At 40.7% G+C, this 23,140-nt stretch overlaps 1 protein-coding gene across 2 annotated transcripts; it reads right to left on the minus strand.

The window, feature by feature from the left end:
- Window positions 1-1,085: 1,085 nt before the first annotated feature.
- wiza (WIZ zinc finger a) lies at window positions 1,086-22,939 on the minus strand. Of its 2 annotated transcripts, XM_088341385.1 has the most exons (9): window positions 22,842-22,939; window positions 22,520-22,570; window positions 20,516-20,756; window positions 17,492-18,199; window positions 13,963-14,259; window positions 11,721-11,935; window positions 7,836-7,995; window positions 6,552-6,699; window positions 1,086-2,880 (listed from the first exon to the last, which is right to left on the minus strand). In XM_088341385.1, the coding sequence occupies exons 3-9, from the start codon at window positions 20,679-20,681 to the stop codon at window positions 2,730-2,732; spliced, it is 1,845 nt and encodes a 614-aa protein (XP_088197511.1). In that variant the 5' UTR covers window positions 20,682-20,756; window positions 22,520-22,570; window positions 22,842-22,939; the 3' UTR covers window positions 1,086-2,729. The 2 variants fall into 2 exon arrangements, with proteins under 2 accessions (XP_088197511.1, XP_088197512.1); XM_088341386.1 differs by lacking the exon at window positions 22,520-22,570 and having other exon boundaries at window positions 22,842-22,901.
- Between the last annotated feature and the right edge of the window lie 201 nt (window positions 22,940-23,140).

Below are 23,140 nucleotides of genomic sequence, written 5' to 3' on the forward strand. Positions count from 1 at the left end.
GATCGAAAGCGTCACGTAAACACGAAGCGCTTCCGGAGATTCGTGAAGCATAGCAGGTCGGTGAACGTTCCTAATATGGGAATATAAGCCTGGAGATGTCAAGTCCTGTTTATTTGTAACGCCCTTAATCGCAAAGAGTCTCAAAGGGCTGCGCAGATCAAAGACTATTGCAAACTACTGACTATTATGACACCATCCCCTGATCTAAAACCTACATGAGGGCAAGGGAAAACTCAAAAACATGTAAAGTCATCTATATTATTGAATCCCTTAATCACGAAGAGTCTCAAAGGGCTGCACAGACTACAGACTATAACAAACTACAGACTATTATGACACCATCCCCTGATCTAAAACCTACATGAGGGCAAGGGAAAACTCAAAAACCTCAACGTGCGGAAAATGAAACTTCAGACAGGGACGGGCCGAACATGAGAAGTAATCCAAACATTAAAAAGCAGGATTGTGGCTTTACCAGACTCGATTCTACTGATGATTCAGGTCATCAAAGAGAAACGGATAATAGAACTTTGAAAAAAGTCAAGTCGTGTTGATTTGTGACGCCCTTAATCACAAGGTGTCTCAAAGAGCTGCAGGATGGAAGAAAGAAAGAGAAAAAAAAGAGGACCAAAGAAAGACAGAACTGAAAGAGAGAAAAAAAACAGAACAAAAAGAAGAAAGAAAGACAGGACAATAGAAAGAGAGAACGTAAGAAAGGACAGAGAAAAACGTATCTTCTTAAAGACTGTACAGTAAATCCTATTGGGACGACTAAATCAAGGAAGACAAACTCATTTTAGCTCCGGGCTATACAGTAGAAAAAAACACTCACAGGGGGATGAGTAGAATAAAGAAAGAGAGAAAAAGAGAAAGAGCAATAGAAACCAAGAAAAAGGGCAAAAAAAGGAAGAGAGAAAAAGAAAGACAGAAGGGAGAAAGAAAGAAAGAAAGAAAGAAAGGCCAAGAGAGAAGAAAGAAAATGAAATAAGAGAAATATGAAGAAATATAAAGATAGAAAGAGAGAAGAAAAAAGAAAGAAGAGAGAGAGAAAATAAAAAGAGAAAGTGACTCGGAAATGGAGAGAGGGATAAGAGAGAAAGACATAGAAGCAGAGAAAGAGCGAAGCATAAAGAGGGAGAACAATAAGAGAGAAAGAGGGTGAGAAAGAAAGGAGATAATTGGAGAGAAAGAGAGTGAAAGAAAGAGAAAGGGAGAATGAGATTAAAAAAGACACAAAGGAAAAAAAATAATAAATAAATACAAGTACAGTGTCCTTGTTCGAGGCACCTGGCTTTGGCAACATCAAGTGGACGTATTTCAACCTGCAGCTGGTTTTTCTCTTGCGCTTCTCAGTGTTGTCTCGTGGGCCGGATTCAATCCCTTTGCGGGCCTGATTTGGCCCGCGGGCCACCTGTTTGACACCTGTGCTTTATAGATAGACCCCAAAACATAGGACGGACTGAAAACATATATAACCCCCGAGGATTTCTTGACCAGTGATAGACGATCGTGCTTTGCCGTCAGCATCAAATCTCCTTCCAGCCCTGTCGAGCTGAGTCAACTGAACCTTTTTTCCTTTCCGGCCGGTGTGACTGAGGTTTACCATGCAAACGCAGGACAACAATCAGGAAAGTGCTGGAATCGGCGATCATTTCCCAACATATCAGAGGAAAAACACGCAGGTTCAAAACAAACCTTGTGTCTTTAGAAGGGAAAATCAGGAAATATAAACAAAAACAGAATTTAATTTACATAAAACGGGTAAAAATCTCAACAATGGTCAAGTACAGAAAATTTGCTTCCTCTCAAATCACGAACAATAGTAGATGATTACATTTTCTGCTGTATTTTGTTCAAACATCTCATCTCATCTCATTAGCTGTACCGCTTATCCTCAGTAGGGTCGCAGGGGTGCTGGAGCCCCTCCCAGCAATCATCGGGCAGTGGGCAGGGGACACCCTGAACTGGTTGCCAGCCAATCGCAGGGCACACGGGGACAGACGACTCACTCGCTCATTCACACCTAGGGACAATTTGGAGCGGCCAATTCACCTGAAATGCATGTTTTTGGAATGTGGGAGGAAACCGGAATGCCCGGAGGAAAGCCACGGGGAGAACATGCAAACTCCGCACAGGAAGTCTGGAGCTGGATTTGAACCCGCGCAGGAGGTTCCCAAGACATGAACTGTGCCGCACATGCGCTAACCACTGCGCCGCCATGCTGCCTTGTTCAAACATCTCATCTCATCTCATCAGCTGCACCGCTTATCCTCAGTAGGGTCGCGGGGGTGCTGGAGCCCATCCCAGCAATCATCAGGCAGTGGGCAGGGGACACCCTGAACTGGTTGCCAGCCAATTGCAGGGCACACAGGGACAGACAACTCACTCGCTCATTCACACCTAGGGACAATTTGGACTGGCCAATTCACCTGAAATGCATGGAGAACATACAAACTCTGCACAGGAAGTCTGGAGCTGGATTTGAACCCGCGCAGGAGGTTCCCAAGACATGAACTGTGCCGCACACGCGCTAACCACTGCGCCGCCGTGCTGCCTTGTTCAAACATATCGGGGGTCATTTGTTTTAATAGCCCTGTATCTTAAAGGGCTCGTTCGTGTGTTCATCCTTTGATCTTAAAACCATATTTATAAAAGTGAAATATTTGAAATATTAGTTTATGATCGTGTCAAATCTGAACGCAAACCGTCTTTCTCGCAGAATTTTTCCTTCAGACGGCCACGGGACGGACCAATCCCGGAGGAGCTCCAGCAGGGGGCGCCGTTTGGCCTTTGTAGCCCAGAGACAGGATGTGTTTTTGCAGGTGGCTTATCCATTGCTCTTGAACGGATAGGGGCCCTTCGAAGACTTTTTCACAGAACCTGTCGAGTGGAGAGACGGGGTCAAAGGAAAACGGCAGATTGTGGAGCGCCATCTAGAGGCTGCGGGAAAATATTGCAACAAAAATTCCAAAACACTCGTTTAACACCTTCTTGTCACAGTCATGTTCCAAAGACAGAAGGAGGAGATCATTTCTACCTCATGCCATGAGGCTCTTGAACTCCACCCGGGGGAGTAAAAGCCCACATGAAACCCCACCCCCACATTTGTATGTTACCCTATTTTAATGACAGTCTGTATTTTCCGTAGCACTATTTAAATACTCCATATCACAGGTGTCAAAGAGGCGGCCCGCGGGCCAGATCAGGCCCGCAAAGGGATTGAATCCGGCCCGCGAGACAACACTCAGAGAAGCGCAAGAGAAAAACAAGCTGCAGGTTGAAATATGTCAATTGGATGTTGCCAAAGCTAGGTGCCTCTCACAAAGACACTGTACTTGTATTTATTTCTCTCTGTCTCTCTTTCTCTCTCTCTTTCTTTTCCACCTTTTTCTCCCACTCTCTGTCTCTTTCACTCTGTGTCTCTCTTTTTCTCTTCCTTTGCTGCTCTTTGTCTCTTTCGCTCTCTGTGTCTTTTTAACTTCTTTTGCTCTAACTTCATTTTTTCCTTTTCTCTTTTCTCTACTGTCATTCTTTTTCTCTTTGGATTTCTTCCTCTCCCTTTCTTTTCCCGCTTTCTCACGACTTTTTATCTTGTGTTTCTCACGCTCCCTCCCTCTCTCTCTTTCTTTGTCCCGCCCTCTCTCCTTTTCCCTCCCTCTTTCTCTTATTTCTTTATCTCTCTTTTTCTTTCTCTTTAATCGACTAGTCCGGCCCCCGACAGAATGTTTGTTCTATCGTGTGGCCCCCCGAGTTCAAACGAGTTTGACACCCCTGCTCTAAGTTTATGTTGTATTCCGATGTGGATAGAATAGAATAGAATAGAATATGCCTTTATTGTCATTGTTACAACATGGGATATGCTGTGACAACGAAATTGGACGACTCCAGTTCCACATTTACAGTGAGGATAAGGAAACAAAGACACAAAGGAACAAAGAACTAAGTAGAGCTATGGGATATGGCGTCCCTAACTTATGAGATTCACATTATAAAATGTGGAATACCATGTTTTTTTTTTGGCCCCTCGTTACATTATATTCCTTGAAACATTATAATCTTCGAGATGAAGGTTGCGATGATTAAAGGTGCACGCATCGCTACTTCCGTTAAGGAATATGGCTGCAACCAATCAACCATTAGGATGATTATTAAGAATAAGGACGTGATTAAAGTAGTAAAGTATTAAAATTGGTTTTCAATTGAATCAGCCATCCCCGCCCCCATCTGCATCCACCCGCTACTCCACCGTACCAGCTCAAGTCACATCACACCATCGGTAAATACAGTTTCACATTTTTTACCTGTATATTTACTCAAAATGATATTTCATCATGTAGGGGTATCCAACGTGGTGCCTGTGGACACTAAGGTGTCCCCACTAGGGTGACCCTACGGACCTGGTCTGAAAATCGCTCACTGGGTCATTGTGATTTTCAAGTAAAAATATATATTATTGGTTGACTGGTTCTTTTTAACCCTTTTTTTAATAATTAACCAGGTAATACCATATGACCTAGTATTAACATGACAAGTTGTTAGTTAGAAATTCAACTAAATAAGTTCCATTTCATGGGCTGCACGGACAAAAAAATGAATAAATTAAAGTATTGATAATGAGTTTTAAGCTATTTCAAAGCAATTAAAAGAATAGAAGGAGAATATTTTTATGCATTAAACAAAAGTATGCATTCATATTGTTTTTGATTTATTTTACAAGAAACTAAATTCCAATTTTTGATTATATTTAATACTTAATAAAGTAAATGAGCATTTTATAAAATGTGCTTTTTTTATTTAGCACACTATCTAGCTAGCTTTTTATTTTTTTGCATGCCATCTAGCGAACATTTTACATTTTATGCTCGTTATCGAGGTAATTTTGGGCCTACTTTCTAGCAAACTATCTAGCTTTTCTTTAGCTTTCAATCTGTCTATTTAGTTGGGTTCATACTTTAGCTAGCTACCTCCCTTTTAGCAAGCTATCTAGCTAGCTTTTTATATTTTTTACATGTTATCCAGCTAACAGTTTACTTTTTTTGCTAGTTGCCAATTGTAATTGTTAGCCTCCTTTTTAGCAAGCTATGTATCTTTATTTTTTTTTTAGCTTTCTATCCGGCTATTTAGTTGGCTTTTTACTTTTTTAGCTAGCTACCTTCCTACCTTTTAGCTATTTAGCAAGTATCTGGCTAGCTTTTTATATTTTTTGCATGTTATCCAGCTAACATTTTCCTTTTTTTTGCTAGTTAATAATTGCAATTGTAGGCCTCCTTTTTAGCAAGCTATGTACCTTTATTTTTTTTTTTGCTTTCTATCCGGCTATTTAGTTGTCGTTTTACTTTTTAGCTGGCTATCTCCCTACCTTTTAGCTATTTAGTAAGCTATCTGGCTAGCTTTTTATATATTTTTTTGCAAATAATCTCGTTAACATTTTATTTTATTTTTTTGCTAGTTGCCAATTGTAATTGTTAGCCTCATTTTTAGCAAGCTAAGTACCTTTATTTTTTTTTTAGCTTTCTATCTGGCTATTGAGTTGGCTTTTACTTTTTTAGCTAGCTACCCTTTTAGCTAGCTATCTTCCTACCTTGTAGCTATCTGGCTAGCTTTTTATACTTTTTGCATGTTATCTAGCGAACATGTTACTTACTTGTGCTAGTTACCAACGGTAAATGTTAGCGTCCTTTTTAGCTAGCTATTTGGCTTTTTTTAGGTGTCTATCTGGCTATTTAGTTGTCTTTATACTTTTTAACTAGCTATCTTTCTACCTTTTTAACCATTTAGCATACATTTTAGATGGATAGATACTTTATTCATCCCCGTAGGGAAATTCACACTTCCAGCAGTATACTTGTGTTGAAAAATAAAATAATACAATAAAAGATATAGAATACAAAAATACCCAATATAACGTGTTGATATAGAGTATTTAAATAGTGCTACATAAAATATGCAATGTAATAAAAACAGGGTAATATGCAATGTGGGGGTGGGGTTTAATGTGGGTTTTTACTCCCCCGGGTGGAGTTCAAGAGCCTCATGGCATGAGGAAGAAATGATCTCCTCTGTCTGTCCGTGGAACAAGCTCTAATGTTAGTCCTAAAGGTATTCAGATCAATAAAACAATAAGGGTGTCCAAATTTATGTACCTGCCTACTTTTGTTTAAGCAATTATTGCCCATTTTCTGTAAATTTCACTTCTCAGATGTCACCATGTATGTCTGCTATATGATATATTTAACTGAAACTGCTGATCCGAACAACCAATGATTTAGAAAGGAAAATCTTGAAAATGATCAGGGGTGCCCAAACTTTTAGCATACGACTGTATATAGTATTTTTTTCATTAATTTTCTATTTGTATATATAATTTCAATGTTTTACCCCACAGGGCCTTGTAACACACACTAGGTTCCTATACCCTGCCATACGGAAACTTAACTTCATTATCCCCATCTCAGAAAAAAATCTTGTTATATCCCTTGGGTTTACCGGGTGAAAATTCCAACAAGTCTCAAATCACAGGCGAGGAATTTACAAATAGGGTAAAGTTTTACCTGCACTTGAGGGAGTAGATTTTGCCCACCAGTTTGACCAAAGGCGTTAACGGGGGTTTGGGCAGCAGAGCCGGGATGCTCCCCGACCGTGACGGTGGATGCGAGTTCCCGTCTTGACTTTCTTCCGGAATTTGTTGCGCTGCCGGACCTGGATGTGAAACTCAATTTTAAGGCTGAATCTGTTTTCATAACCGATGAATCGGTCGATTTAATTTCTCCATCTTTCGATTAATCAGATTTGTTAAAGACTGTTTTTAATTCCTCTTTATTCAAATATTGAAGTTTTGGACAAATGGAAAAACAATGCACCAAAAAAACGGAATACAGACGCTGCCTTAAATAAAATAATATGCTCTATAAGGAAAAATAAAGTTGAGTTTAACTTACTTTTGGAAGATACGCTCTAAAAGTTAGGTGACTTCCTCCTCTGTGGTTCCGACCATTTTGTCAACCACATCAAGCTTTCTTCCACTTTCATTTCAAATGATACTGCTCGCCTCTTCTTTACACTTTACACCGACCATATTGAATAGATGCACGAGATATTAAACAATAAAAACGTCAAGTTCTTAGCGCGCAGGAGATACAGTATAGTATGCTTACACAAATATGCTTGATACTCGTTTATTACCATTTCATTCAAAGATTATATTATAATATCTAGACTTACAAAACAAAACAAATAATGAAGGAGCAATCTATTTAATTTTATGTGTAGCATTTTTTCATCCGCATTATTTAAAAAAAATGAAAACACACTTTCCAAAATCATAACAACAAAATTGTCTTTTGGGTTAAATCTTTGAAAATGATAGAAATACCCAATATAAATGATATATAACATGCTGAAGAATATGTCTCTTGTGTAGACTTAAACAAGTCATCATTATTGTTTTTCTATTCGTTTTATTTAATTATTTTCCGATTTTTTTTTTCTCTCTCTCTGGATTTCTGCATCACCGTTAAAAAAATGATAACTTTGTTTCATGATGAAACAGTGAAACACTATTAAGTTGAAACTTTCATGCTGATTTTGTTAGTAATGATGCAATGTTTCACATTTTTGATTTATACAAATGGATTTTGGCGCCCTCTGCCGGACCAAAGTAGTACCACAACTCCCCGCGTCAAAACAGAATTGTGTGCACTATTTGGATTGTACATGGTGGCCCATAAATCACTTTATACAACGAAACTATGATCTCATTAGTTTCAAACACTTTTAAGAATCAATTTGATCAATTAGTTGTTGCAGCCCTAGTACAGTTAGTGTTATTTCCTCACCTTCTGGAGAGCGAACAGCGAGACTAGCAAACGTTGCGAGGCCTGGCGTTTTGGTGGTCGGACCGCCCTGCTCGTCGGTGTTCAATCTGTGGGCCGACGACTTCGGGTGGCTTCCGGGTAATGATTCCGAATCTGAGAAAGTGGACGGCGGGGCGGATTTCTGGAATGGGGAAGAGATGGAGGGAAAGTGTCACTCGCATTTCTGTAAGTATAAATTCTTTCAAAGTGATCTTCCATAACTGCCATTGGCCTTTTTGAACCAGAGATAATGAACATGACATTCATTCATTATCTGCACCGCTTATCCTCAGTAGGGTCGCGGGGGTGCTGGAGCCAAAGATGGCTGAACATGACATTTTAGGACACGGAATCGTAATTGGTTTTCCATGGCTATTTCGCTGTTTGGCTTTCACCTCATCTGTGTATCTTGGATTTGTTTTCTATTATCTATTATCCTGAATAACTATATTCTCAGTGTATTGCGGATTTTGTTACGAGGTTCCACGAATAAATACATACTTTGCGAAATTTTGGCCATTACTTTACTAACGCCTTTACAATCAAACCAATCGGAGAACCGCCTTTTGTTTTCTGGGCACTGATTGGAGCAATTTGAACAAATCGATTACAGGACTCGTGTCACTTTAACGATTATAAAAGCTGTATGGGATTTGGAACTTTTTTTTTTTAATAAATGAAAGAATTACCGTTTTTGTCAGAACCAGAACGGAGACAGGACCCACATGTGTTACGTTTCTCTCCGTTTTATTAGAAGAAAGGAAAGGGTTCCGTGGCGAGCGATGGCAGTGTCGGGAATGGGAAAAAACGGGTCAGTAGCCGGGCCAGGGGAGCAAAAAAATGTGGTCGGGATCAGAAACGAGTCGAAAGCCAGGAGGGGAGAGTAGACATGGTCAGGATCAAAAAACGGGTCGAAGCCGGGAAACAGACGGGAGCAAAAGCAGGTGGGAGTCGGGGTCGAAAAAGCTTGCCTAGAGTACACTGAGGTTCGCAGACAGACTGACAACCGGTGACAGATAGACGTGGGTTTAAACAGTGACATGGAGCCAATCAGAGTTGGCGCCAAAGGAGCGGGCACAGGCGCATCGCATCGGTAATCATGACAGTTTTTGTTTGCTCCATTGCTGAGCCCCATCTGTTCACAAGTTGTGCTCGAACGTGGCTTGCCAGAAGTATGGACTTACACTATACATGGATGGATACAACTATCACATCTAGGGCAGTCAGGAATATGACACATTTGTCTAATCGCAAATAATAAAAATATTCGGTAATATGTTTGTGTTTGGAGTTCAGGCACACCCGGTACAGTTCGCCAAATCAGTAGGCAAATGTATGTATTCATCCATAGAACGTACTTCTTTACAGATTTATTTTTTTGATTGTTTGTAATGCGTACCTGTTTTTCATTTTCGACCCACGCAGTGTTTACAAAGCTACATGCTAACAGTCAGCAGAAGCTAAAAAAAATAGCAATATACTTTGCCTTCATAATAAGTAATATGGACTAGCAACAATCATAAACATTTTATATTTCTCATCTGAAACAAAAGTGGTCATATATGACGAGCGCCTCGGTCCAATCTTTTCGCTTTAATGCATTTAACCACAACTCTCTTTTTCTTTGATGAAGAGTATACTAGCCAGAGTAGGAATAAAATCATTCACGAGTGAGTCAATAGAGCCTTTATATAAAAGGAAACGACGCAACCACACCTTGAAGAAGATCAGGGAGGCTAGTATTTGTGCTTGGGCAAATATTGCGGCCGCTAAATGCTTTAGTTTCTTTAATCCAACGTTTAGCCAGCACCTCAAATGTAACTAAATAATGATTAGAAATGAAGTTAGTATACGATAACATTTTCAAAATGCTGCAGCCAGGCTTTTAACTAGGACAAGAAAGTTTGATCACAAGACCCTGATTTGAGCTAACCTGCATTGGCTCCCTGTAAGCTTAAGATGTGATTTGAAGGTTCTGTTGGTAATATACAAAATCATGCATGGACTTGCTCCCTCATATCTTTCAGATTTAATTTCCCACTATGTTCCTGCTCGGAGCCTTCTCTCAGAAAATCACCGTCTACAAGTGATCCCAAGAGCCAAGAAGAAATCCCCAGGTTCGAGAGCATTCTCCATTCTGGGCCTGATTTTCCTCATGTGATGTCCATTCTCAAGGTGTCTTCATTTACCTCATGTTGAGGGTTTGGAGTTTTTCCTTGCCCTCATCACTCTTGCTGCTGCTGGACCTTAGTGCTGCTTTTGACACTGTGGACCATAATATCTTACTACAACGGTTGGAAAAATGGATTGGTCTCTTATGGTTCAGATCCTACCTCTCAGATAGGACGCACTGTGTTAAATATGGTGAAATGACATCTGAGCCATTTAGTATTACCTGTGGTGTTCCGCAGAGTTCAGTACTGGGCCCCCTTCTTTTCAGCATTGACATGCTTCCTTAAGGTGATATTATAGACAAGTATAATATCAGTTTGTTATTGCTACGCAGATGACACTCAACTATATCTTCCGATGGAGGAATCTGCCACACTAAACTGTGGAAACTTGGAGGCCTGCCTCTTTCAGATCAAAGAGTGGATGTCACTCAACTTCTTGCGCCAAACTCTAAAAAGACCGAAATGTTAGTTATTGGTCCATCTAAATGCCGTGACTTGTTCTCAAAAACGGCTCTGAACATAGACAAATGTAAAATCACCCAGAGTGACTCCGTTAAAAATTGAGGTGTCATATTTGACCCTGATCCGTCCTTTCAAACACACGTGAAGAATATTACCGTACTAGAACAGCTTTTTTCCATCTTTGCAACATTACTAAAATTCGTCCCATGCTGTCTCATTCAGATGCGGAGATTATAATTCACGCGTTTGTCACATCCCGTCTCGGTTACTGTAATGCACTACTCTGCGGTCTTTTCCTTTATTTTCCTCTGTCTTCTGACCAGCGCAAGTCTTGTTTTGCTTTCACCATTGACTGTGACGTCACGTAGGCTATATAAGGATCTATAGAACGGGTTAGATAGATAGATAGATAGATACTTTATTCATCCCCGTAGGGAAATTCACACTTCCAGCAGTCTACCCCGTTGTTTATTAACAGATTAACATGATGCCCTAGGGGTGCTTGTAGCGGAGTGGATGACGTCACTTTACGCTAGTCCCAAAGTTCGACATCCCTGCGGCAGATGGAAATCTTTTCTTTGTGAAAATCCAGGGATACACCACCTCGTGTTAGCAAGTCCGCCTCCTCTCCGATTCTCCCCGGCTTTCGTGTCTCTGTATAGCGGCGTTGAAGCCGGATAGCTCCGGGTAGCTCCGGGTGGCTACACGTTAGCGTCCAGAATGCTAAACGTGAGCCACGTTTCCGCAAAACACAGCAACTGCGCTCCCTGTGCGCTTCAATGTTTTCCACCAGCACTCGATGATCTTATTTGGTCGTGAGTTCGCATTTACCATGATTACGGATGGTACCGAAGACTTATAACGCCGCTAGCCGCTTAGCTAGCTCTGGCTCTTCTTCCACGATAGGCCCCTTATCACGCTGGCACGAGAATTCTTCAGGGCAAGGAGTTGAAATTCCTTGAATACACGCAATTTTGTGCGCTAAAACCCATGTCCCATAGGATAGAAGTAATCCATAGTGTAGTTGTCAAAACGGGAAGAAAAAACACCGAAGATAGGAGCAGACAATAAAACAATAGGGCAGCTGCTGGAGAAGGCAGCCGCTCGTGGCAGCGCCGCTTATATATATTAACAGCGAAAATCAAGGACACACTGTACGACGAGAGGCCCAACTCCCAACACAATTCTCATTTCCTCCCAGGTCCGAGAAGAAACAGGGTGGGCATCCTACCTTCCTGATGTACAGGTCTCCCTCCTGGTAGCGACGGGTGACGGCGGCCACCTTGACCGGGTCCTCCTGCATCAACTCCCGGAGCCGATGAATGGGCGAGGACGTCCCTTCCGTTTTCCAGTCGGGTACGCCCAGTTGGCGAAGGTGAGCTCGGCAGTGACTGGCTAGCGCCGTGCGGTTTTCGAAGCAGAAGCCGCACAGCTCGCAAGATCTGTCTACGATATAATGTGATGCGTTAGTGAAGACTTGTGGACTCTATCGGTAATTCTACTAGAATGTTTTCAAAAATGGACAACAAAATCCCCTAACCACTGCTTGATTGCCAGAAGAATATTCAAGAAATAAATCACTTCAAATAACACAGTAGAACCCCGGGAAACAATGTCCCCACCAGGGTTGGGTAGGGTTACTTTAACTGGATTACATTCAATTACTTCTGGATGACTCCAATACCAAATATGCTCATAAAAGACAAAAGAAACTAAATATGAATCAAATGATGACTCACAACACGTGGTAAGCTTTCTCTCCTGGCTTTGATCTCCGGCAAAACTAACATCAAATGCGACAGAAACAAAATGAAAATCAATCCAAACAGCTTGCCAACATCATTTTTGCCGTTCCGTGTATTCCGTTACTCCCCAAGCCTGCACAAAATTTAGTCATTTTATTCATATTTCGTTTCTTTTGTCTTTTATTAGCATATTTGTTATTGGAGTAATCCAAAAGTCATTGAAAGTAATCCAGTTAAAGTAACCCTACCCAACCCTGATCCCCACCTTATGATGTTTTCACTTAAATAAGAAGCTTTTTCAGCCCCTCTTTGTAGCATTTTCCCCACTATACCACCTCAACTCCAATTTATTTGGGGCGGCAGTAGCTCAGGAGGTAGAGCGATCGTTTTAGGATTAAGGGATCCCAGTTCGAATCCCGGCTTGTCCGTGTTACATGCCGAAGTGTCCTTGGGTAAGACACTGAACCCCCAATACCCCCAATAAGCAGGTTAGCGCCTTACATGGCTGCACAGATCACGGCCGCTATTGGGAAATGTGAAGCACACTGTAAAGCGCTTTGAGAAGTCATTGACTTGAAAAGCGCTATATAAATGCAGATCATTTCATTTCATTTTGGTGCCCTAAATCATATCAAATTCAAACTTTGCAGGGTTTGTGGAAATGCCTAGTTATGTCTCTAGTTATGTCTCTAAGATGCCTGCCTACTATTGGTCAATGTCATATCAAATGCTGGTCTGCTATTGGTTTTCATCATGAAGATACCGAAGCAGCGCTTCGATGGCACCGTATTTTTCAGTAATTTCTTTATTCAACTCGATTGTTCATGTCCCTGTTACCTCACTTTTCCTTCCCCTTATCACTAACTTTCTTGGGAGCCATTATTATCAGAAAAAAGGCAATGGAACACATTCAATTGCAGTGAAATGAGATGTGGTCACTCTCAAACACAATTGGGCGCCACCAGTTGACAGAGGGAGCATGAGACGGCTGCACATCGTGGGTCATTGGGTAGCTATGCCTGTCTTACGCCCCCTTGTGTCCATTTTGTTTTATGCATATGTAAGTTGAAAATATGTCTGCTTGATGTTGCCAAATCCAAGCGCCACTCACAGAGACACCTTAACCTTATTTTTTCTCTGTCTCTCTGTCGGTCCCCTTTTTCTCTGCCTTGCTTCGGGTTTTTGTTCTCCTTTTTTCTCTTTTACTCTTTCTTTTTTCCTCTTATTTTCTCCCCCTCATCTCTCATTTCTTTGTTTCTCTCACTTTCTCAGTCTCTTATTTTCTTTCTTTTTCTTATATCTCCTTCTTTCTGTCTCCCTCTTTCTCTTCTTACTTACCCTTTCTCTCACACTACCTCTCATTTTTCTCTTTTGTTTTCAGTCTGTCTCTTTGCATCTTTCTCTTTTGCTTGCTTTGTCTCTTCCCTCCTTTTTCTTTCTCTTCATCTTTCTCTTGCTCATTCTTTGTCTTTATCTTTATACTTATTTCACTTAATACATGAATATGGTACTTACTGTATACGATTTTATAATTTTTAAGTTTTTATCTGGGGATACTGGGGGTACGGAACGTATTAGCTAATTAATATAAGGTCTATCCCTCACTAAATGGCAAATTAAATTTGCAGCCCCCACCTTAGAATGGTTTATTGTCATATCCCGGGGGTCTACTGTAGCTTCATATGAAACAATTGATGGCCCGTCATTGTATTTAATCTGATTTCTTACTCAAGGTGGACGTCCCACTCTTGCCAGCCTGAGAATCATCTTTCATGGAGTAATCCAGAGGCGAGGAACTCTCCGTGGTCCTTTTGGATCCTTGAGGACAGGACTGGATCTTGGCGGCCCACGAGACCTTGTCTTCTCCTTGCTCCATGACCTCGTTGAGGAGATCGATGGGCGACGTTCTGATGGACCAGGTGAGGCCCATCTGGCGCAGGTGAGCTCGGGCGTGGCACGATAGCGCCTTGCGGGTCTCGAAAAGTTGACCGCAGTAGTCGCACATGATGGTCGGCGGGACTTCATCTGCAGAAAAAATGAGAGATAAGACAAAGAAATTAAGCGTCGTAGACCCCCGTAGAGCCTGTCAAGAGCTTTGTGTATCTGGGGTCCATGGTGACAGACAATGGGGACCTAAAACCAGAGATTCTCTGCAGAAGAGCCCTGGCAGCATCTGCTCTGCAGTCTCTCTAGAAACCACTCTGGCGGCACCAGACCATCACACGCAAGACGAAGCTCCGCATTTACAACCTCGCCGTACTCTCTATCCTGCTTTATGGCTCAGAAACATGGCCCCTGAACGACACCCTGGCCACAAGAATCGACGGTTTTGATAGCAGGGCTCTCAGAACCGTCGAGAACATCAGGTGGCCCCAGCGAGTCTCCAATGAAGAGCTCAGAGCCCGCACGTGCCAGCCCCGAGCATCTTCCTTGGTCGCACAACGCCGCACCCGCTGGTTTGGCCATGTCCTTCGTCTACCACCAGACCATCCGACACGAGCCATTCTCCAGTTTGACCCAAAGGCAGCAGGCTGGAAACGACCACGAGGGAAACCCCGCACTCGATGGCTCGACGTCGTTGCGGGCGACCTCCAACAACAAGGAGTTGCTGTAGAGGATGCAGAACAGCTGGCACAAGACCGCCACCATTGGAAAAACCTGGTTCATCTGGTCAGCTCAACGCACAGGGACGGGACCCCCCCCGACCTTCGCTGGAGCAATAATCAATCAATCAGACCCCCGTGATACAACATTGATCTATTCTGAAGTGAAACCGCTGTATTGCGGGGGGAAAAAAACCCTATGCTAATTAGCTATTGTTACGAACCCCCGGTACCCCAGATAAAACGGCAAAATAACAAACTAGATTGGCAGGAGACGAACAGGAACTCTGAGATGTGGTCAATCTGGACAAACCATCACGCCAGTATGGGATGGAAATCAGCACAGAAGAAAAAAGTAATGACCAACAATCCCCCAAGGTATCACCATCAACCACAGAGAGCTAGAACCTGTCACCAAATTGAAATATCTTGGAGATCTCATATCAGAAAAGGAGTCAGAACCAGAAATCATGGCCAGGATAGCTTAAACCACAGACCCAAACTCATCTGGAAGGACCAGAACATAGCAGTGAAATCAAAGATCAGACTCATGCAAGTGCTGGTTACTTCCATCTTCATCTCCACATGCGAGGACATGGACTCTCACAGCAAAACTGGAAAAGAAAATCCAGGCCATGGAGATGCAATGCTACACAAAACCTATAGGCATCAGCTGCTTAGCCCATGTGGCAAACGAAACAGTGCGTGACACCATCAGAGGGCACATTGGACCCTACGGAGAAACTTGAGTGGTATGGTCACGTCACAAGATCATGAGGACAGACCGGGATAATTCTCCAGGGCAAAGTCAAGGGGGCAGGAGGAGAGGAAGACCCAAAAAGAACTGGGCCGACAACAAGAATGGACTGGTGCCAACTTTGCCACGATCCAAGAACTTTTTTGTTGTTGTTGACTTTAATAACAGAAATAAAGTCGCAATCTTGCTGTTAGCACATACTTTGTGTTATTTTGAGCTGTTCCTATCTTTGATTTATGGTATTTTGTGTCGATGGACTGCTATAAACTGACATGAATTCTGCCACTGTGCTTCAAAATTGCATGTTTACAAACACAGAGAGGGCTCCATAAATGTTGGGTGATAATTCAGTTTAATACGGAAGACAAAAAAAACCCGGAATGTATAAAAAGCAGAAAATGAGCCAAATTTGGACTCGTTTAATGATATTGATTGCTCTGAAAAGGAGTGCATTAATTATTTCATTCTTAAGGACTGTTGATCTTTCGCCTTTTGTTTGTACTTATTTTAATTCACATTTTTTTGCATGTTTTTCAGAGGACCAGGGCCTAAATTAGTCGAAATAGAATTGTAAAAATATATTTTTTGCATTTATCATTTTTTTTCATAACATTAAAGAGTAAATATATAAATATATTTTAATATATATTTAAAGTTTTTGCATTTTCAGGGATTTTGTGTTGTTGTTTGACTTTAAATCTGTCCAGCGTGTAAAAAGCTAAGATTATTTTCTTTTTACAGATGATTTTTTTGTAGATCTTTGAATATTTTAATTGTTATTTCATGTTTTTGGGGATCTCCTGCACAACATATCAAATTACTAAACACTAGATAATTTGGTGCATAATGTCGTAGAAATGGCCAAGAGAAACCTTTAAATGGAACCGCAACTGGAAGGCAAGAGAAGAAATCATTTTCACGGTTTTCTACTGTGGCGACGTCGTTTTACATGCAAGCCATAATCCCATTCAGAATTATACCCTCATTTTTCAATTTTTGCAGTTAATGGGGACCAGACACCCCCTGACGCCCCTCGTTTTCTAGAAAAATGAGATCAAAATATAGTAAAACCTGAAAAACTGATGAGAAATAGAGAAAATCCTTATGCAATTTTTGTATATTTCTTAAATTTTAATTTAAAAAAGGTAACAAAAAAAGGTTTAAAAGTACTAAATATTTTTGTTTCACTGGCAAATACAAAATGTTATATGACTAGAAAAACTAGATGGAAACATAGTAAACCTATTAGAAATATAGAAAAATCCCATTATTACAGATAAATTATTCAACAAAATGTTGCTCTTTTCTTTTATTAAAAAAAAAGAAACAGAACAAAAGTTATTAGTTATTATCTATTCCACCCTGGTCATCCGGGAAGGGGGATTACCACTTGTGAGGCCCCTTCTCAAGGTTTCTTTTTTCCTCACGCTGAGGTTATGAGTTTTCCCTTGCCCGCATGTTGGTTTAAGATCAGGTAATGGTGTCATTGTAATCCTGCGCAGTCCTTTGAGACATTTATGTGATTAAGGGCGTCACAAAAAAATGTGACTTGATTTGACTTCATAAAGAAAAGAAAAAGATCTGAGGAGCCATTTGGGAGCCGAAAGAGCTGGCTCTTCTCAGTGAGCCGGGCCAAAAGAGACGGTATTTTCTCTTGAAAGCTACGAGTTGGGGGGCTGTGACGCTTCACATGAAAATGCCACGAAGGTTCTTTTTATTTTTCTTCACTTCATGCGTGGTTTATAGAGTCAGACTGCCAAGAAACATGCCAATGGCAACAATGTCAAGAATTTTCTACCACTTCACCCAAAATTCAAGCATTTTCCTGACCTTGAAAGCACAACATTAAAATTCAAGCACCTGTACAAACTTTGAATCAAAAATAAGTTACTGTTACCTTTATTGAGAGCCTTGGAAGCATTTTCAGGAACAGCTGAGCTCTGCGAGGGTGAACTTCCACTGCATGAGTTGCCTTCGCCCAGAAGAGTCACCTCAACATCCAAAGGTTCAGGTTTGGGTTTTCGGAGAAGAGGGTCCACCGCCAGACGAAAACCTTTCTTAGCTTTCGGCGCTGGATTCTGTTGAGACTTCACAGGGCTTCGGAAATCTTGTCCTACTGCAGAAGAACTTTGTGGAGAACTTGCAAAGGAACCGCCGCCGCTTTTAACTTGGGATTGGTCCAACACGCCGCTGCTCACTAAATCGTGCAGAGTCGTGATAGCCGATTCGTCTTTGCTGAGGAGGTCAAGAACACCAAACTGGCGCAAGTGAGAGCGCGCGTGACTTGCCAAACCTTTACGGTTTTTACAGATCTCGCCACAAAGGACGCAGGTGAACTCCTCAGGAGGTTTGGGTTGCTTGGACGGAGGAGATGTCGTCGGGGGAGACGACTCCGGTGGACGTTTTGTGGTGGAAGGCTTGCCGGCAGACTTGAGCCCCTCGTCCTTTAAAAGCCGGTTTAGGAAGTCGATGGGACTTCCCTCGATGACGTGGTTGGGGATTCTCATTTGATGGAGGTGCGAGCGAGAGTGATTTGCCAAACCTTTACGCGTCTCGAACCAGGAGCCGCAAAGTTGGCATACGTGAACGTCGTCCTTGTGAGAAGCTGTAAATCGGAGAAGGTGGATGAGAAGTTTAAAACTTTCAGTGTTTTCCATACCATTCAAAGTGTCAAGCATGCCAGCAGGGTTGAATTGGTCCCCACCAGTGTCTCAAACTTCCATCCATTATCTGCACCACTTATCCTCAGTAGGGTCGCGGGGGTGCTGGAGCCCATTCCAGCTATCCTCGGGCAGTGGGCAGGGGACACCATGAACTGGTTGCCAGCCAGTCGCAGGGCAGACAGGGACAGACAATTCGCTCGCTCATTCACACGTAGGGACAATTTGGACCGTCCAATTAACATGCATGTTTTGGAATGTGGGAGGAAACCCACGCAAGCACGGGGAGAACATGCAAACTCCACACAGGAGGTACCATGTCATGACCTCAGAACTGTGCCGCACACACGTTAACCACTGCGTCGCCATGCTGCTGTCTCAAACTTGTTTTATTAAAAAAAATATAGATTTTTAAATGTAAATAAAAGTGAAGTTAATCAAGACAAACTTAAGATATCACATTATATAAAAGATGCAAACGCCATTGTTTGCTCTTTTTCACGGAAACTTCCCCCAAAAAAGGAATTGAGGCAGGAAATTTCATGCATAATGTTACATTATTATTGGTAGTAAATCGGTTAAAGAGACAAAAAAAAGAACAGCCATTTGTGAGCTGAGCTTAGAGTCTGTTCTCTAAAAACAATCGTACCTCTCATCACTAATAAGTTAACATACCTGTCAACTTATCTGTTTTCCCTCAAATTAATTAAAAGTGTCTCGATCATTTCAAATTGTGTTTGCCGTATAACAATTTTCGTATGTAGAAAAAAGAAAAACTTTTTTTTTTGTTCTACATTGTTTGTATTGCTGTGAGTAAAAGGCACCATGTGGTGTTTCTAAGGTTACTTATCACCTAATAAGGAAATGCAATCATTAATAAGCAGAGCCATTGGCTGAGTTTGACAGGTATGTGATAACCTCCTAAAAATCACGAAATAGGAACCAGCATCCTGTCATAGCAGCAATCACAAAAGCAGAAGTACTGATAATTAATCATGTAAAGGACCAAATCACCAACATGAGCATTAAATTGAAAGAAATGTAAAACTCATATCGTTGATTTTGACTCACTGATATAATATCTTACAATAGTATGGCATCAGAACACTAGTTATTTTCGTCTAATTATATTACAAGCACTTTTTTTTTTGTCTTTCATAACTACTGAATTTATGATTCAATAGAAAGACACGCATTCATCATAGAACTATGGGAAACACTGACTTTAGTAGACACTCAAAAAAAGGAGAGACGATATCAATGGATTTTGAACTTGCAAAGAGGACAAGGAGAAACGAAGGATAAGAAAAGAAAAATAGATAAGAAAGTCCAACGTTCTTTAGGTCCTCACCTGAGCCTTTTCATTTTATAACATACACTAAAATTTTTATATATTTATACAGACGCTGCCCGGCTCACGAACGAGTTAGTTTCCGGACAATCGTTCGTAAGTTGAATTTGTTGGTAAGTTGCTTAAGTGCTATTTTTTGTATTTTTAATTTTATATAAATATGTTTAAGGCTTGTATAAGAAAACAATATTGTTTTGTACTAAAAACAAACATTTCATGAAATAATATGCTCTATAAAGATAAATAAAGTTAAGTTTGACTTACTTTTGGAAGACGAGCTTTGAGAGTTAGGCGACTTTCTCCTCTGTGGTAGAAAGTGGCCGAAAAAAAGCGTTCCGACCATTTTCTCAACCACATCAATCTTTCTTATCCCACTTTCATTTAAAAAGAAACGGCTCGCCTCTTCTTTACACTTTACACCATTCATATTGAATGGATTCACGAGATATTAAACAATAAAAATGTCGAAGTTCTTAGTGCCCTGGAGATCACTGTTTTTATGTCACTTTTGTCTTCTGTGTTTGAAAAAAAGGGGGGGGATGTGGGGAGGAGAGGGATTTTACACGCGTGCTTGGGTTTTTCTTTTATTCAACAATGAAAATGGTGAAAGTAGGTGAAGTACTGTTTCAAATAAAGTCCAAATGCCAACCCAAACCCCCCCAAAAAAGATGACATTTTGAGAGCGTCAAAAAATTTCACACACTCACTGCAATGATGATTTCAGCCAGAAGATGGTGTCAGAAAGTAGAATATCTTAAATTATTAACACCATCTTTAAACAAGTCAGTGCAAGATGAGTATTTTACTGTGTTTTTCTTTTCAGGGTTTGATGTTCGGTTTTCGGATAAGCATTTCGCGTTTTTAGCCCCAAATTCTAATATTGGTGCATCCAAACTAAAATCACACCCACCTAATGTGACCGGGGCATCCGTTTCAAGAGGCGCCCACATCGGTTTTGTCGTGGCGGGCTTCCCTGGATTGGAAAATGATCTTCCTTCTTGTCTTTTAGAAGTCGATTGTAAAGCCTCAAGTGGCAAAATGGAAGATGTTCTTGCTGGAGAACGCTGTGGATCCATCGCCGAGATTGTAGAATCGTGAGCTAGAACTCAGCAAGTCTTGAGGTGCCTCTTGTCTCATGGGCAGTAAAGCAGCTGAAATTCAACATAAACAGGAAGAAGAGCAATGGAATAGTGTTCAAATTACTTTTCTAACCTTTTGGAATGTGGCAGTAGTACAGCACTGAGAAAGTACTCTTGAGTTTAAGCAAACATGGAAATATGCAATGCAATTTTGTGAATTCATTGTAAAAACGGGTGTTTGGAGGATTTGGTTGTTGGTAGAAGAGCAAGAGGTTCTTGAACGATGGGCTGATTATTTTAGTGAGCTGTTCAATGTGACTGATGAGAGGGAGGCATGTACTTTTTTAACACGAAATTGTCATTATCATTTTTTAACAAATATTTACCGAACTCAAAATTTTTCGTCAGGCAGATCCGCCATTGTTGTTTTGGTCTCGCGGTTCGAGTTTTCGTCTGCACTCCGATCTCGAGTTCGAGTTGTGTAGTGAAAGTCCGTCTCTTTTTAGAGAACCGGCTTTTTCGGCTCAACTCATTAAAGAGCCGGCTCTCCAACGGCTCACTGGCTTTGATGCATTATATTACAAATGATTATGTTGTATAAAGAAGTTAAGAAAAAAAGGAAGTATAAAAGGAGAAAATTAAAAAAAAACAGGTTTGTGGTGATCCCTTTTGATCAGTATATTACCAACAAAAATTAAATGCAGAAAATGAATTATTCTATTTAATTATATTTGCATGTATTTTTTCCTTCTACAGTGAACGTCCAAGCAACATCATTTTTGAATTTTTTTTTAATAAACCTCATTCATGTCGCGCAACACGGTGTCTCACAACAAAATGTTCATTAACAATATATATGATATAAGGAAACACATGTACAATAGAACATGTTAAACTACATAAATGAACATGTTTGAAAAAAAAAAAAAAATATATATTTTTCAAACATGTTCATTGCAGTGAGTGTGTGAAATTTTTTGACGCTCTCAAAATGTATAGAATTACGGTTTGCTCGCGGTTGAGGTCGCATAAGATGCTGGTCTGCTATTGGCTGAACCCCCTCCCATCATGCCTTTCTCCCTCTTCATTCAGTTTTAAAATGAAGAAGGCTTTGTAAAGATTTGGCGATTCGGTAACACAATACGTTCCAAAACAATCCAAATCCTTATTATGATGCTAAAGGGAGACGCATAAAAATGATAACTATGGAAACAAAGCTTGTGATTTAAAAAAAAAAAAAATCCGAAGAAGGCACATAGATCGCTACCTACCGTTGCTTGGTTACAGCCATGCAACTTATCAACAAATAAAATATAAAGAGGCGATTAAAGCAAAGAAATCTCCTATGGGCGTAAAAATCCTCTCAAGTAGACGTTTTATAATCAGTTTTATTTCTGAACCCTGTGCGCCCCTGCTACTCCAATGTACCCCAGCTCAGGTCACAACACACAAAAGGTAAATACAACTTAATATTACCTATACCTGAGCATTTACAATGGTATTTAATCGTATGCATGTTTATTACATATGAGTAGGACTTACTATTTAATTTATTTATTTATTTTTTAACCCGGAATGCATTAGCTATTCAACATAGGTTTCTATCCACCGCTGAAAGGAAATTTTACTTGCACCCCACCTTCGAAAGGTATAATGTCGTATCCCGGGGGTCCACTGTACTGAATTTTCAGCATTTAGTTTTCCTCGTGTGCACCATTTTGAGTGGACTTTTAATGAACATAAAATAAATATCTTACAGCTGGGGTGGGCTCCAGCACCCCCGCGACCCTACTGAAGATAAGCGGTGCAGATAATGGATGGATGGAATATCTTACCTCATGAACCTGGTGTCATTGTTTTGAAGGGCGTGATCATTATTTTGGTACCTTAAAGGAAACCAAATGTGACAATGTCAGTTTCATTCTCGTAAATCGACATGTTTTTCGAATATTACAACCCCCCAAAAATATTCAAAACATGATTAAATCAATAAACTGATGACAACCACAAAAAATGGACCACACCGAACCCCCGCCTTTTGTTTACGCGACGAGAGATCATTTAAAAAATGAATACATCTCTAATTAAAAGAGTTTATTATCGTCACCAGCGCTCTATATAAGCAAAATTAAACAATTACGAATACAAATTATTTACCTTAAAGAGACAAATAACAAACTCCAGTGTCAACATTTTAGCATCTTTGCTAACCGGAACTAGCAAAACGGATTACTTCCGTCTATTCCGAGTGTGATTCGGGGCACGCCCACGAATATAAAAACATATCTCAATGTCTGAGTATAATTTTAAAACAAAAACATTAAATTTAATATATTGAAAAAAAATGAAGGTTGAACATTTTTGGAATTTTCCAATACACCAAACATATCGAATTAACGCTACTAGTTAGTTTATTCCTTTCAGAATAAGAGTTTCACTACGACCGAAGTAGGGGA

Source organism: Urocampus carinirostris, chromosome 8 (assembly GCF_059441175.1).
Source record: "Urocampus carinirostris isolate Australia breed hairy pipefish chromosome 8, RoL_Ucar_1.0, whole genome shotgun sequence".
Lineage (NCBI taxonomy): Eukaryota > Metazoa > Chordata > Actinopteri > Syngnathiformes > Syngnathidae > Urocampus > Urocampus carinirostris.

Bases quoted from the DNA above. Each gene is read 5' to 3' on its own strand.
- wiza (XM_088341385.1), bottom strand. From the start codon at position 20,681: ATGGATCCACAGCGTTCTCCAGCAAGAACATCTTCCATTTTGCCACTT. The intron at 18,200-20,515 runs GTGGGTGTGATT...TCCGATTTACAG, and splicing joins GGATGCCCCGGTCACATTAG to CTTCTCACAAGGACGACGTT. The intron at 14,260-17,491 runs GTAACAGTAACT...TTTTTTCTGCAG, and splicing joins TTCCAAGGCTCTCAATAAAG to ATGAAGTCCCGCCGACCATC.